At 39.5% G+C, this 17,500-nt stretch overlaps 1 protein-coding gene across 7 annotated transcripts in view; it reads right to left on the reverse strand.

The window, feature by feature from the left end:
- Positions 1-1,499: 1,499 nt before the first annotated feature.
- Positions 1,500-17,500, reverse strand: part of ppargc1a (peroxisome proliferator-activated receptor gamma, coactivator 1 alpha) — a 46,158-nt gene continuing 30,157 nt past the window's right edge. For 6 of the 7 annotated variants that reach the window (XM_079596426.1, XM_079596428.1, XM_079596425.1 and 3 more), the window contains exons 8-13: positions 14,725-15,757; positions 13,299-13,391; positions 12,191-12,311; positions 8,318-8,439; positions 7,813-7,964; positions 1,500-4,225 (exon numbers count right to left, since the gene is read on the reverse strand). In XM_079596426.1, coding sequence (XP_079452552.1) covers positions 4,122-4,225; positions 7,813-7,964; positions 8,318-8,439; positions 12,191-12,311; positions 13,299-13,391; positions 14,725-15,757 — 1,625 coding nt within the window. In that variant the 3' untranslated portion in view covers positions 1,500-4,121. Of the gene's footprint in view, positions 4,226-7,812; positions 7,965-8,317; positions 8,440-8,746; positions 8,865-12,190; positions 12,312-13,298; positions 13,392-14,724; positions 15,758-17,500 lie in introns of all 7 variants that reach the window. The other variant, XR_013795821.1, reaches the window with a different exon arrangement.

Raw genomic sequence — 17,500 nt, forward strand, 5'->3', positions numbered from 1 at the left:
AGCCTATAGTTCCGTCTCGGCCCTCCGAGTCACTGGTGTCACCTTGGGGGTCCATTCCGCCTGAGACTCCTCAGTCTCCATCAGTCGCTACCATGGTATTGTCTAGGGATTCTCCAACATGGCTTATCCTTCCCTCGACGCTGCCGTGGCCCTACTTCCTGGCTGGGTCCATTTCTCTGGGTCATCATCTGGCTCAATTTGGTCCTGGCTCCTCCATCCTTCCACTCCTCCTTGGACTGTTTCGACTGCCCCTGACTGTGTCCGTCTCTCTCCTGTTCATCGTCCTCCTCCAGATCCCCTGCCTCAGTTGTCACATACATGTTCTGTTTTGACTTAGTTTCTTTGTGGTTTAGTTCTGTAAATGCCGCATTTAGTCTGTGCATATATATACTCTCGGTTTTGTTTAATTCTTTTTACGGCCTCATCTTTGAAGTGGATGTTACTCCATCTTTCTGCCCTGTATCATGTGGATTATTGAATTAAAAGACTATATCCTTGCATTCTTCGTCTTTGTGTGCTCTATATACAGCCACCTGTGATGCACACACACACACACACACACAAATATATAAACACTGCATATTTTTCATACCATACAGCATTTTGTGTCATTCGATTCAGTTTCAATGACTGTGGTCCAGACGTTTGACTTGTAGTGTATGAATACACTATATATCATGTATAGTCGGTATACATGATATATAGATATACGGAGGGTAGAAGACCCTCAAAAACTGCAGACATGACCATTTTTACCAATGGCTGTGTGAAATGAAAGATAAGGATGGATTGTAAGTACCTGTATCACACAAAAAGACAGAGGTGAAGTGAAGCTCTTGAGCTTCCAGCTTCATTGTGTGGAAAAGGGCAAACTGCAAAAGACCTCCTGCCTGGATGATTGTGACGGCAAAATGAAAGAAGTCTCTTTTCTCCGAGGCTAAACTGAAGCATTAATGAAAAAGATAAATAAATAAATCCACAATTGGATCCTCTTCTTTTAAAATTTAATGTCCACTCCTGCCACAAGAAGAGAAGAGGTTATTCACCTTCCCTATACTCACAGACTGAATAGTAATGATACAGTATTATGTTTCATCTGGACAGATGTGCCATCAAATTCTCTCGGCCCCTTTATAGGCACGCTTTCGCTCGGATGCACATGCAAAACCTGTCAAAAAGAGTTTATGGGAATTAAGAAACAAGCTCCACGGGATTATCATCAGTCATTTTCCAGGGTCGTGCAGAGTTGGCGAAAACACGAGCATCCGCCAAAAATAACTGACTCTGCAAGTGAGTCATCCAAAACAATGTGCTCTCCAGCTTACAGTGACGATACGCAGAAAACAGCATCACCCGGCAGGGGTTCGTATGATGTTCATGTGCGCGCTTTAGTCAATAGGAACGTCGCAAAAGCCTGAGCACTTGCTTGTAATCATTTGAGCAATTTCTTTTAAATATGTTTAGTTTGAATGTATACAAGAAGAAGGAGGATAAGAATAAATTAGACACAATTCCCTTTATTGGCATGGTGAGGCTGATGAAAACTACACATAAAAAATAAAATCCACAACAAAGATTGTACAATACGTACAACTACAAAGGCATTGGTTAGGACTCAGCAGAAGGCAACATGGATAGGAGACAAATAGAAGATAACACAGCCAAACACAGTCCCCTTGACCCAAAATACACGCACACTCTATCAAATCCACACACAAAATCACACACAGCCTCATTTAGATATATCTGCTTCTTTATGGAAACACAAAAAAATCGTCCAACGCAGTGGCAAATCCTTCAGTAGTAGTTTTCACCATGGTAAAAAGTCTGCCACTCCAAAAGATACACCCCATCAGGTGTTGTAACATATTGCTACAGCAATTTACAAAGCAGATTTGCAACATACATGTTGCATTGATTAAAGCCACACATATCGAACACGACATGACTCCATACCCAAGCTCTGTGCAGAAAATAATGTACAAAACATTTCTGAAACCAGACATTTACATTGACAGCAATGGTTTGTGAATCTTTTAATATGGACTACAACAAAACCTGCTGTTAATCGACATACACAGGTTACCTTAAGTGTCCGTGACAAGTGCCTGTTGTATTTGGGCGATTCAAATTATTAACAGTTCATTTGCCTTCAAGCCACAGCAAAGACAAAAATAGCTCTTGCTTTGGAAAGAGACTCAATCTCATAGATGCAATTTTTGGCTTCTTTCATTGCTCATATTGAATTCTTAAATTTGCTCACACTCACGCACACACACACAAGCTGCATTCACAACCAATTTCTCTTTCCAACGGTGTTCTTAAGATCTGCGTTGAGGCACTGGAATGGATCCCCCGTATTTGAACAGAGTCTGGGTAATTTGTCATGTCTAAAACCATACAACAACATGAGCTAAAACACAGCTTTGAAAAATAATTTATTGCTTTTTTATTTATTCATTTTTTAATTCACATTTTCATATTCCATTATTACTTTTCATTATTTTGAGTTATTGTGAGTAATGACAAGATTAGTATCATCATATATATAATGTTTTACATCAAATACATCTTTTTTTCTTCTTTTTAAAAAATTCAGGAAAGAAAATTGTAAACTTTAGTTTGGCATTCACATAATCAAAAGTGTGGAGCAAAGACACAGATTTTCTGTGGTACAACAAAATACCTGCAAAATTATTTTTATTGCTTCATGTAATAAAAAAAGAGATGAAAAGGTGGATGTTTTAGAGCTAGAAAAAACAAATAAATCACTTGAGTTTTGGAGCAGCAAAGTTCATCATGAGCCTAGAATATGATCATACAATATATTGTTTGTTCCATCTCTGAAGGCATATAAAAACGATATTTCTTTAGAACTTGTAAATTTACATCCTTTCCAGTGATTGTTGAATAACAAATAATATAAATAGCAAAATTTGTAAGGCGCATCACGTGAGATGGCTGCCATAAATATTTTGATTAGAATACTGAGATAAATACATAAATAAGCATGAGTAATTCTGTGTTAGAAGAGTAATCATCTCTGTGAAAGTGTATTATCAAACAGGAACAATAACAATTATTAGTGTGCACAGAGAAATTAAAATAAAATCTATTGATTCCTTCAGACATAAAGGATAAAAAAATATCTTGGGGTTTATCTTCTTTTTTTTTTTTCTTTTTTTTTTACACAGTAGTGAACATAAACTCTTGAAAATCTATCTTACACTGCATGTATATACGGAAAAACACTGAGTTATTAACTTCAAAATCGGATAAAACTGCACATGGAGTTTTTCAATTAAATAAAAACAAAAGCAAAACAAGAAAAACCAAAAGAAAAAAAAAATTCTTGCATGCTCCCCCAAAAAGAGCAATAAATCTCCATACATATTTTTACAATCAAATCACGTCATCTAAACGCCATGTAGGTTATACATCATCATAATGACTACGGATCAACATTCTCGATTAAGAAAATTTCATCTTAAAAAGGCTGCATTTTACAGTGCATAGCTGTAACAAACAAAGAACGCTGATATGCACATCAAATAAAAATATTCCTTTTGTAAATAGGCGACTACATCCCCCCCCCCCCCCTCAATAAATGTAGACAATGTTACCTTGAACATCCAAGAGATTTCCCCAAACCCTTCTCGATAATGTAACACCACATCCAAACACCAGATTAAAAAAGGAACAGAAAAAGCCCACAAAAATAAACTCCAAACAATAAAAACAGACTGAACGAGCTGCAGTTTTCCCCTTTCAAAGTGCCGAGGGCGATGTGTGTGAAGCGAGCTCTGATGAAGATTCGTGTCTCTTACAGAGCCTCACGCGGCACACGGATCTGTGTAGTCCACTAAAGTAGTGTGCGCTACTTCACTGGTTATCCCCACAGGTAGTGTCTCTCCTCAGCTTCGCAGCAGCTAGGTTCATGTAAACTTTGCTTGCAGATATACACATATATCCCTTCATATACGTAGGACTTTGTCGTCCACATATACTCTTTCCGCTTAGAGAAAGTGTAAAACGTCTTTAGTCTTGTATTCAAAGAACAGAAACAACAGTGAGGTATTGCAAATCCCTCTGTTTGCAGCCAGCCGGTGCAGTGGTGCTCATTACCTTCTCAGGCTATACTGGGCCTCTCGCAACAAGCTGTCAAAATCCATGGAGTCGTACTTGCTTTTAGTGGAGGCTGGATCAAAGTCATCAGAATGGGAATCTGAAAGGAGAAAATGGCACGTTTGAACATCTGTGGATGGAAATGGCCTCATTTTAAAAGGTGTGTTACTCATTTTGCAAGAGCTCTTTTGTGTGGAAGCCAACTTTTCGTCACATACATTCAAAAAAGTGCTTTGGTAAATCATAATGACTTTTGACATAATTCCGACCTATGTCATAATGACTTGAGTGATCATTTTTGTCTTTTTGTCATAATTATGAATTTTTATGGCAATTATGAATTTTATCTCATAATTCCGACTGTCATAATTTACTTTTTATCTTATAATTGTGACTATGGCATAATCTTGACTTTTTCATAATTATGACATTTTATGGCAATCCAGAATTTTTAATGTCAAAAAATTATGACCGTAATTTCGACTGTCATAATTAGGATTTTTTTTTTACTAATTTTGACATCTTATGTCAACTATGAATATGAAATGTTACCGCATAATTTTGACTTTTTTTGTCATTATTTCTTCTTATGTCCTTATTTCTTCTTATGACATTATTACTTTTTGTCATAATTTTTACTTTTTATGTCACAATTGTTCATTTCCATTTCATAACTGTCAGAATTTCAACATTTGATCTCATAATTGATTAGTACTTATACATAATTTTATTATTATTTACGTATGAATGAACAATTCATTTAAAAAACAAAAAACAAAACAAAAAAACACATTTAGAATATAATTAAGATGTGTTCCCTCACATGAATTCAAGATACAAGGAACATTTTTAAAACATAAAATGCAAACTTTTATAGAAAAAAGTTCAAAACCACTTGAAACCAACATGAACACAAAGAGGACATCTCTATGAACTTGGCACATGTGTTTTTAAACTTTAAAATACTTTGTCCTTTTCTTTATCGTGCACACTTATTTGTCACTGTGGGTTAATATTATGCAATATTATATATTTTACGCTAAAATGCAGGGGTCATCCCTTTAAAACACAGAAAATCAGTCTCATAGGCTTCTCTCTCAACCTCTCCTGTGATATAATCATCAATTGTCTTGAACCGCCTAGTTTAATTATTAAACAGTCAGGAGTAACTTCCCGAAGATGAGAGCCGAACGGCCATTAGACATACAGTTTGATTTGTGGCCAGGATAACAAATACGGCTGTCTTATCTCTGGTAGAAGACAGCTTCACAAATGGTGCCCTCATATGCACAGCGGCAAAGTCGAAGCACGTGAGAAATGGGAATGACCGTGGCATGCAGGAGATGCCAGTCGTGATCTAATACTATGGCTAAGGGGAGAATGGTGTCATGCAGCGCACCTTGAAAGATGAAAAATGCCCCTGCGCTCTACTTCGAACTAATGGACGGTGTCTCGGAAAACAAGGAGGAAAGAGGAAGAGAAAGGCAGAAGATTGAGAGGAAGGTTCTCAGGCTATTGTGGCGTGCTATTCTAGTCACTTGCCTCTTTTCCCCCCATTCCCTCTTCATCTGAATCTGAACCTGTCGCTGCGCTTCAGCCTACACTCGCCGTAAAACCCTGTATCTAGTGAAGGGCCTCAAGAAAGTGAAGGTCAAGTCATCCATCTGCCCTGAGGTGGGGGTACATTCCCAAATACAATGACTCTGCTATATGGCCCTTAACCAAAGCTTCCACGCTTACCTTTGGAGAGCGTATTATGTCCACAATCTGAATACCTTTGGCCTTACCCTGAGCCTTTGAAATATAAGGTAATGTCCCCATTATTTGAGGGAAAGTGCTCTTGTTCCTTTCCATTGACCTGCAGCGCCATCAACGCCACTGAGACGGATCATCCCAACGTCCCGACCATTACACGTCCCTGACCTCACATTTTGCAGAAAATAAATGTGGAGTGGAGCATTGACTAAATATCGAAGCGCATGCTGTTCTCCAGCCTCACATTTTTCCTGTTATAACAGGAAGTTATGGTCTCATGTCGCACGGCTGCACAGAGCAGAATTCCCCCTTCACCAACATGTAAAGGCGCTACCCTTAGGATTCAATTCCTTTGCCTCTTTCTGTATCTCGTCCCTTCCCCCAAAAGACACTTTCCCCTTTGGGTGGAGATGATTGCCTATTACAGCCACAACCATATCATAGGCATCATGGGTAGAAAAAAGCCCCATAACATTTTACAAAGGAATTTGTCGCTCACATATCCATCAATCTGATCTAGATTGTCACCTTGGTAATCCTGGACAGAGGGCATGGTGCATATGAAAAGAAGGGCATGTTGTTTTAAAAGCCTTTAGGGATTGTGTGAGGAAGAGATGGGATGAGAGTGAAAGAAAGAAATGCATCGGGATCGGACAGAGACGGCCAGTGTTATTTTAGTGTTATTTATAGATTACTTATAGAGTTAACGTTGGATTGCAAACAGCTTTTGCTATTGAGGTGGGATACGGGTAAGGTTATGGACAGGTTTGGTATGGGTAGGTATAAAGGTGGTTTAAGGGGTAAGGGAAGTGTCAACAGTGTAATTATAGATTACAGAAACTAATTACAGCTGTAGTTCCAGTTTTTTTAAATATTTTTTTATTATAAGTACAATGTAAAAACATCTATGTTCAGAATAAGTGCATTGTATAAAATGCATTTATTACATTTAAATGTTAGTGCATAGAAGTTAAAGACAATATAATATAATATAATATCGCTGTTGTTGACTCTTTCTTTTCTTTCTGTATTAAGGCGAGACACTACAGGTGAATAGGGTACAATTTTTAACTAGCAGATATCACCATGAAACTTTCCCAGTTGATTACCTACATTAAGATGAGAAAAAAATGTATTACAAGTTTTCTGTAATTTAATGTTTAAATATGCAAATTAGGCTATATCTAATTAAATATGCACTAATTTGCATATATAAAAAAAAATCTGAATATTGGATAAAGCCAGGTTAAAAAATATGTTTCCATTGTGTTCACATATTAGATGGGAAACAAATTACTGAGGGATTTATGGATATCTACTTTTGTTATCCTGTAAATCTGAATATACTGTCAATAGCCTTAAAAAATGATTTTCGCCATGTGTTTTTGGAATAAAATGTTATATAAATCATTTTAGGAATAATATATTTACAAATCCCTCTGCAAATGTCTTCATAATATAACTAGGTACAAGACTGGAACGTTTGGTGTATATAGGTGCTACTGAAGTGGAGATTTCGGACTTGGAGTTTGAGAGAAAAGTCATTTTGAGAAAACGGGCTTTAAAGATTTATCATCAGCCAATGAGATTGCGCATTCAGCCCTTTTACTTTCACGATTGGTTGCTGAAAAAAAGGAAATTACCATATTTGGATCAGACAGCATTGTACAGGAGAGAGAGAGCTTTCCAGCGGTATTATGTGATGACAGGGAGCAGACAGCGATCGCGGAGCAGCGTGTTGATTAAGAATGCCAACATTTGTTGAATTTATGAGAAATCGACAGACGCAAACAGACAAAGTGTAATCTCAAAATTGACCAGTAACAAAAAAAAATAATGTTTCTGCCTGCCGTTTCTCGCCTTAAGGCTGCGCTTTTTATTAGTAGCGTCTCTAGTCAGCTGTAAAAAAAAACAGCGAGGTTGTGTACTTACCTAAGTCTGTGTAATTCGATTTACTGTACTGCTTTTGTCCACCAAGGCAGAGCTCAAAGTGAGGCTCGTTCGACCTGCGCAAGGTATGTCCATTCTCAAGGGCAGCGAGCGCATCACAAGTGTAGCGGTAGGTGATGAAGCCAAAGTTGTCTCTGGGTTGAAAAATATAAAATGAAGCGTCAGTCGACGAGAGCGCAAACAAAAACGTACTCATCTTTCATTCCCCATTCAAAATGCTAAATTGGAATCAGTAAATATGAGACATCTCGCTTTTTGTTGCAGTATAATCCTATTTGTATTCAAACACGCCTGTGCTGTCTGTGACGGATGCGTGTGCAATGAGAAGCAGTTAAGTCTGCTCATCTAATCACCGTCCAATGGCCACAAGTACATCATTAGCTAGATTTAGAAGATTCCTTTTATGCTGAAAGATAATATTGACTCCTTTTAACCATTTGACACACGCGATCCAGAAAAGCACACAGACACGGGCCCACGGTCTTACCCGTCATGTCTCAAGTTGACTGTGCACTCCTCAATTTCGCCGAAGACTTCAAAGCGGCGTTTGAGCTCCGTGCGTGTGCTGTTGGCACGAAGACGTCCCACATACACCACTCGCCTCTCCTCCTGGTCATAAAGGGAACGAGAGAGAAGAGATTAGTCTAACATAGTGCTTCCGCTACTTTTTTTCCTCTTCCCCCTCTCCTTGACTTTTCTCAACCTCACCCCACGACTGTAATTAACATCTACCACTGTGGGAAAGCCAAGAACCGTCTGGAGAAAATAGCTGGAGGACTCTCCTTTATCTTTTTCACTCTGATTTGTGAGTAACAAAAGCTGGGTGATACAGCTAAAAAAACCTTTCATTCTTTTTTATATAGATTCAATATATATCTTGATATTTATGTTTTTTATTAAATAGTTTAAAGGGTACCTTTCTGTGGGAAGCAGGGCGGGTCCGAGAGCCGTGGGAACGGAGCGAGGTCAGTGGCGCGATTGCAAATGAGCGTCACCTGCGCGCCACACCGGTCTTGAGTCTCACGGAAGGAGATCTGGAAGAATAAAAGGAGGAGTGACGGCAGTGCAAGAGGAGAGAGGACCAGGCTTGGACTTTATGTTGTGTTTTTATTGTGTTTATACACTTTACTTTTGTTTTGTTGTTTGTTTATTTTGATTCAATCTTTACGTTGATCGTTCGCCTGTTCCTGCCTCCTCCTTCCATGAGCCTACATTGGTGCCAAAACCCAGGAGGGAGGAGGAACACACTGTCAAAGAGCCCTTGCTGCTGTGGGAAATCCGTGGTGCCATCCAACTGAGCGGAGTCTACCAACATCGACGCTCAAGGTGATGGGCTGGTCTGATTTGCGGAGGTGCGGAGGTGGGGAGGTGGGGGGGGGGGGGACTAACTCACAGCCGTCCCACTTGGTTGTGGAGGGGTGGCTGCCGTCTGTATTTTTTATTTATTTTTTACGTTTAACATAAAATTGAATATCAAAATAAACAAACAACAAAACGAAAGTAAAGCGGCAGCCCCTCATGGACGACTGCCGCACATAAACTTAATAAAAACACAACATAAAGTCCAGACCTGGTCCTCTCTCGTCTTGCACTGCCGTCACTCCTCCTTTTATCCTTCCGGATCTCCTTCTGTGAGACTCGAGGCCGGTGTGGCGCGCAGGTGACGCTCATTAGCAATCTTGTCACCGGCCTCATTCCATTCCCAAGGCTCTCGGCCTCGCCCTGCTTGCCACACTTTCATTGTACCCAAGCAGCATCATTGCCGAGCAGATTCAAAATACTATATACATAAAGAAACCCCCCACACTGTAAAAAAATATGTTCATGATTTATCACAACTTTTTATCTTTTGTCAAATCAACTTCATTGTATTCTCAACTTATTATTATTAACTCAACTTTTTAATGACAACAAACTCAAAATGTTAAGGCAACAAGGTAACTTGCTTTTTTTTTTAAGTTAAACCAAAAAAAAGTTTTACAGTGCACCCGGGGGCTCAGCACAGTGCTTTTAATAACTTTTTTTAACATCAAGCAAGTCCCGCAGTAGACTGCATTTTACGAAAGTCACGTTACATGATTTGACTGATTTGCACATTAAGTTTGGGCTTTTAAGAACGAGCAAAAGTGCACCGCTGTACGGAATGTGTACAATATTATACTATATTATTTTATCTGGATTATTGCGTTTTCTTAATCATTGGAAGCTGAAGTCAAACCTAAAATTCGATTAATCTCATGGCTCATTGTCATTTTCACAATGTTACATATTTTACACCACCACCAAAATTATCATACATATATTGTGAATATTTAATATATCGCACAGCCCTACTCACAGATGACTTTTAATAATAATCAGTTCTTTTTATCCAATTAAAATGTAAGGTGTTTACAGTTGCCAAGCAACTCGTCACATTAAAATAGAAATGATGTACAGTCAAGTGTTATCGTCAATTTTAGCTACAGGCTAATATGACTTTGTTCCATTATTCATTGAAGCAAAAGAACACATGGATTGAGAAAACGTAAAGACCCCATCAGGCTGAATATATAAAATGGTGGTGTTTAATTTAGTTTGCTAATTTTGAGACAAAGCACAAGCCTCAGGCCTTATTATGTGGCATTACTTATTCATTTGTTCATGTACCTGCCATTATGTGTGACAAAATATACTTATGATCCTCAACAATAACCTGAGGTCTCTTGTAAGTCATACATTAAATTATGATTCGTATCTATTGCCCCACAACAGAGTCATAATTCACCTGTGTATATGATGTCACCGTGTCACAACAACAACGACAGCTACAACAAAAACCTACAAATTAGCTAGAACACCTGGGAGAGGGGGTTCTTTTTTGCATTTCCTCTGAAGCTCTCCTCACATTTCCATCATGTACAATAGGAGACAAAAGTGTTTGCTGAATTGGTGGTTTTGTTGCTGACAGCTGATAAATGCGGTGAGGTTTTAAAGATGACACCCTGAGACTAGCGCTTCATATGAAGCTCTCACATCCTTTGCCCCCCCAAAACCTCTTCTGACAGCTCAGCCGCCGCCGCTAGTAATTGTCTTGCTGCCGCAAAACACGAAGAAAAAAGAGAAAAAGAAAAAAAGAGGAAAAAAAAAAAAAACGTACGCAGGGCCGAGTCATGCGTGCATTATTTGACGTGTGCATTTATCAGCTAACTGAGTTGGAAAGCCGTCTCATTTCACAGTCTGGTCAGGCACAGCGAGAGAGAACAAAACTGATATTTAATCTCAGAGAACTGCATTTCAAATATGTAAGTGTTAGAAATTAAACTGCTCATTTTGAGCCCACATATTAACATACCTTTGATTTGGGAAATCTTATTTAAACTTTTCCCTCAATTGTCTGGTCGAAAGCATTTAGCCCATGGTGTGTTTAATTGAATCCGGCACCATTCGGAAACGCCACGGAGATGTTAAAAATACACAACTGGGAGATAAAGAGGAAACGCGTGTAGCCTGAATGATTCAGAGTGCAGTCTTTGCATGAGTTCACTTTTTGAGTGAGAGAGCGTGCGCGCGCGTGCTGGGATGGCTGTGTGCTTCGAGCTTTCTGTAGGCATACACAGTGACGGAGGCAGAGAAAGCCTGAGAGAAGGATAACGTCTGTGCTAATGCACGATTCCTGCCAGAAGGAGAGAGACCACAACTGAAAAACACCTCCAAGCATAATAGGGTTTTTGTCAACTATGGGCATGTTTGGCCCTGTGGACTTTTAGAAAATCAACACTCTTAAAACACACACTCAATATTTCGTTTAACTTGTCCAACAGTGGACAGGCATTTAAAACAAAATAATTCTGTCATTTTTTTTTTTTTTTTTTTTACATTTTAATACCAGAGCCATTACCATCACATTTAAAATTATAGTTTGGGTTCAATAGCCTTCTGGGATGGAAATATATATATATTCTTTATTCTTTCTTTTTTTTTTGATAACACATTTGATAATTTGACAAAATTACATCTGGGAAATTATGCACAATTTATTTAATAATTAATTCTATTTTTCATTATTATTATTATTTTCTATACTTTATTTTATTTAGATTATCATGTTTCAATATAAACAGTCTTATCAATGTTTTTAAATTAATATGTGTATGATGAATTTTGATTGAAAATCTATGCATAAAAGGCATTTGAAAAAATATAAAATAATTTTTTTAAGACAGAGTAATAGATTTCAAGAAAGTTTTATTTGCCCTTTATATAAAAAAAAACACACAAAGGGTGTTTTTATATAACATAAAAAACAACCCCAGGGATATAAATGTGTCCATAGTTGAAAAAAAAATCTTGAATAAAATACCAAAGAGGGTGTACTTACTATTGCTTTTTGCCGTTGTCTCTCCCTCTGCTCGGCTCTCTCACATTCCCGTTTCTCATAGTCACGTTGGAATTCTTCCTGCTTCAGACGCTCGTGCTGGTATTCCTCGTAGCTGTCATACCTGTAGTTGAAAAGGACAAAACATTCCATAAAAAAAACCACACACAATCTAAACGCACAACAATAAGAAATATAAAGAGATTATCTTACTATCTGAATTGTTTCTCCAAGATTGGATTAAATAGAGAATCTACTTCATATCATATCATATATATATATATATATATATATACATCATATCTTTCGTAAAAATTTGTTCAAAGGAACTGTTGAAGAAACTTAAATTAAACATAACGTAGAACTCAATTAAGTTTTCTGAGCTGTGAAAGAGCAACCTCTGAGCAATAAATTTTTTCTGAGTACATAGATGTATTGTTTGCTGTTTTCCTCAAGTGGCCTTGGGAATCAGCTAGCTCAGAGCAGACTGCTTTCTATTCTTCTTAGCGTGGAAGACAAACAAACACATTAATAAGATGTCTCATTACATCGCAAAAGGTTACAGCTCCCAATGGCGGGACTCTTAAGGGAATATGGCAGAAATTTGGCAGCTGTGTCTGTCAGCACAACTTCACATGCCATTACTTTTTGCTTAGTTTGAACTTTACGTCCAAAAAGTGCAACTTTTTTCTACAGCCATTTGCAAAAGAGGCAACATGGTGTAAAAGCACAATATGAGCGGACTACAGCACCATCAGGGAAAGGGTGTAGCTGGGAGGTAGCGGGTCCCTAATGCAAGCTGCTCTTGCCAACGAAAGCTTTATTGTAAAAGTTTGAACAGTTAAGGCCTTGAAATGATGTATCATGATAACTCATCATATCAATTAGACGGAGTCAGCAAGTGACTTGCTTCCTTTGCATAAGGACAGACTCTGAAAGTATTGCAGACACAGTACATTATCTTGCAGCACTTATTTAAGTCTGTCTCATGTACAGGTCTTTAATATCAGCATATACGCATTTTTTTCTAGTATAAGTGTCACATCATACATTTATACAGTTTATTAAAGAGTGAAAAATATAAAAGCATTTGCCATGCGCAAGCACTTACCTGGGTCTCCGACCAAAAATAGAATTAGACTGGGACCGAGGGCTTCTGTAAATCCTGGGAATAAAAGTGCTATCGTCCATATTGTGAGGAGACCTGTGTATAAGCAGAAAAAAATTAAATTGTACCTTAGTCTTAAACTGAACACTTTCTTTACTTATAAAGAATCATCAGCAAGTGAAATCTATATAGTATATAGTGTAACTTTAAATAACAGACATAAGCAATAAAAAAGGGATTAAAAAGGGAAATAAAGGGGGAACCTTGGAATAAAAAAGGGGAAACGCAAAACGTTTAGCTATATAGGCTATTAGAAGTTTCGAGAGCTTGTAAACATGGACAATGTCACTAGATATTGAAAGTGTGGTCAAAAATCTGAGAAATCATCTGGATAGCGGTTTTGAAGTCTCCTCAGTACAATCACTTTTTCATGTGTTACGAAACACACACACACCCACACACACACCCACCCACACGCACGCACGCACACACGCACGCACACACACACACACACACACACACACACACACACACACACACACACACACACACACACACACACACACACACACACACACACACACACACACACACACACACACACACACACACACACACACACACACACACACACACACACACACACACACACACACACCAAAAGGAGGCACTGTAAATATTGTCTTGCTATCTGGATGTAACCCACTTTAGAGTGTTCAGGACTTCACTTACTGGGCATTTCTTTCATCTCGCGGGGATGGAGCGGGCAACGCTGTCGAGCAAAACAACAGCTGCTACTAAAAACAACAGAACCCCATCAAAGAGTGCTGGAGAGAAATTAATCTAAAATTCAAGCTAAAGCGATGAAGGCCCATTGAGGAAACAATGTGAGACTTCCATAAGTCTCCCAAGTTCCTCAAGCTTGTTTGCCCAAGAAATGACTCTGCTGGACTCTATTTGTCATCTGCACTGCTTGCGAATGATAAGTGAAATGAAACTTCAAAACTACTCTGAATGTGTTTCTGCAATTTATGAAAAGTCAGTGTATCACTATAATGGTGAGCGAATGTCTAAATTCAGGTTTGGAAAGGCTCATTTAGTGTAACAGCAAGAACGTTCCAAGTGTGTAGATGAGCAATTTACCATCTAAGATACTGTTTATCTTCCAAGCTCATTTTATCTTGTGTCTCTCAAAGCCAATGCTTATTGTATACTGAACATAATTTTTCTCTGGTTGTGAAAAATCAGCCGTAATGACTTCAGTGTCCATGCTGTGAGACCCAGACTGGCGGTTTATTGCAATGACAGCCACAGAAAGATGTTTACATTCTTTACAACACCTCCTGCCGAGATATGTGGATTTGTGTCCGAAAAGATTGCTAGGTAAACGTGTTTCTGAGACAGGCGGTAGGCTCACACCAGAACTTACCAAGAGGGAGAACGGCTGTTGGGAGACTCAGAGCGGGAGTATGGAGACCTGGAGAGGGATCTGTATCTGTGGTGAGATGAGAAACGGGTGCGAGAGATGCAGCGTGGCCAGCGAAGGTGCTGTGGGGAGAGCTGAGTGGAAGGAGGTGAGACAGAGCTCCATGAGAATGAACTGCTGGAAGGGGAGCTGGAGGGCGACCCTTCGAGGAGCAGCTCGAGTGGAGAACCTTCCCCCAAGTAGAACAGGCGCTCCCGGCCTACCTCAAGGTCCTCAAAGTCAGGCAGACCCGGGTGCATGTAGTCACTGAGAAGACCGGGGTACTCATCCCCAGAGTCACTGTCCTCTAGTGGCCGGTTGTCCCTTTGCTCTCCCACAACCCCGCTATGGAAGGCTTGCTGAGGCTTTCCAAAGTGCTTGTTGAGCTCTTCCCGGATCTCCTGGTCCCTTAGTAGTTTCCTGCCAGCAGAACTGCAATCCACTGACGTTTTGGAGCCTGAAGTGGACTTGTGGTCCTGTCCGTGAGCATCTGTGTCTGGACAAGCCTCCTGAGCAGTGGGGGAAAGGCCCTGAAGCTGCCTGGCCAGAGAGGAAGACAAAGGGGTGGTGGAAGACAATGATGATGTAGAAGTAGAGGAGGTCGGCATGTTCGAGTCTTTACATTCCACATGCCGGCCCTCCGTTGGCCCAGTTACCGCTGTAGCTGTGGTGGTGCTGTCTCGTTTTGTGCTTGTATACTGACAATAGTCGTGATCGCCAAAGACGCGGGGCATGGGCCGCTTGCCCCGACGCTCCTCCAAGCCCCCTAGGGGCATTGTGGAGGATGCCTTGCTCAGCTGGGCATAGAGCTCAGTCTGCTCTGGGCCTTTCCGAATAGAGCCGCTGGTTGGCTGAGGGCAAGAGCCCCCATTGCTCAGCCTGGGCCTTTTGCTTGTCAGGGCCGAGGGAGAGCATGAAGAAAGCTTGTTTTTGAGTGATAGTTTGAAAGTGTTCTCTTGACTGGCTTTGTGAGGAGGCGTGGTAGGTGGTGTCAGACCTGGAGGGAAGAAGAGAAAAAAAGATTTACCAAACGAGATCCCTCATGTTCCTTAACAGTGCTTTGTCTGTCTAAGTGACAGGACGAGGACACACTTGAGCCTGATTAAAATATTCCCTTTCATTCAGACCTAATCCTTATCCACATTTTATTGCAACCCTGACAGATTAATGTGACCTCAGATTGCACTGTGATACAGACAGAGTTACTCAATTAAACTTCATCCAGACCATAAACAATACTAATTCATTAGAAAGTAAAGAGTCAGATCTTATAATAATACTGGTGCTTTCGACAGATGCATGAATGCCACCCTCCTGGGACTCTGATGCAGGAGCTGTTATCATTCTCTTCATCTTTGCCACCTTTTCTGCTCATGAACCCCAGCCATCTTGACAGATTTATGTGCCAACAGATGGCATTTATATGGGAAGTCTTGAGATGTGTTGCTTTATGGCATGGATAATGCACTTGCACAAACAACCGGAGGTAGTTCCTCTTTATTTTTCTCTACTTCTCCCTCTGTCTTTCTATTTCAACACCTCTCCTGATTTCCTGCTTCATACACATATTATGACCTTTCTATACATTATTTATTTTGATTAAAAACAGCTTTCAGTGCATTCAACTACAGCCATTTTCTAAATATTGTTAGAATCACATACTCTTACGACCATATCCTGAAGCAGGTATTTAAAAAAAAAAAAAAAAATACCCATCTCTACTTTTCTTTCTTCATCAATGTCAATCGCTAAATTAAATGGATACAGTGTACTGCAACCGTTACGAGCCTGATTCGGCATACAAAACAACAGCGGCCTTGACTAAATTTATCATTATGCCAATGCAATGAGCTATGAAAAGAAAGCATGCACTGCCAATGGAACTTCTGCTGCACCAATCAAACACCATCTGGGCAAAACAATGCATGCAGGGTCATAAACCAAGGACCATTATCGCCTTTACATTACATTACATAAATTACATTACATAGCATTACATAAATATGTGCTGTTCAGTTCAAGGCAGCCATGATGAATGCACACAGATACAAACACTAATCATATACCGGTGGGTTCTCTCGTCTGTTTCTGGCAGGGTGTGAATTACGCAGGGACCTCTGAACGAATTATTACTTAAAGCTTACAGAACTGATCCCCGTGGTAATCTTAAAATGCCACACAAAGAGCGTAACACAGACTGACCTGGGTGTCATATGATACCATAATTAAAGGAACCCCCGCTCAAGTTAATCTATTAGAGAAATGGGGATTAGGGAATGGTATTAAATCTGGCACTTTCATAGTGCTGGCTATTTCGCATGTGTCAAGGTGTTTTGCTCAGCAGTGAAACACCTGGACATTTTCTAATTCCAACAGCTCCATAAATATGGATTCTCACACCACTGTCATGATGACACAAACCTCGACGGAAATGTATTTATTGTATGACTTCAGAGTCTCATCCGGCTACACTGACTTGTAATCAGTTAATCTGGTATGATCACATATGAGTATGAAGGACTTAGGGTCGTCTATAGGACAGCAGACACTAGGAGTATGTAAACTTATCCTCATCAGAGAACTTCAACTTCAGAGCACTTTCCCTCCCTTTCCTGTTTTAAATAGTACTGAGTACTGAATACTAAATATGAATTGTGTAAGAGGGTATCGGCAAAAAAAAAAAGAAAAGAAAAAAAGGTTAGTATGCACAAGCTTGTGCATTAAATACAGAGATACATGA

The sequence above is a fragment of the Phoxinus phoxinus genome (genome assembly GCF_949152265.1).
Source record: "Phoxinus phoxinus genome assembly, chromosome: 2".
Taxonomy (NCBI): domain Eukaryota; kingdom Metazoa; phylum Chordata; class Actinopteri; order Cypriniformes; family Leuciscidae; genus Phoxinus; species Phoxinus phoxinus.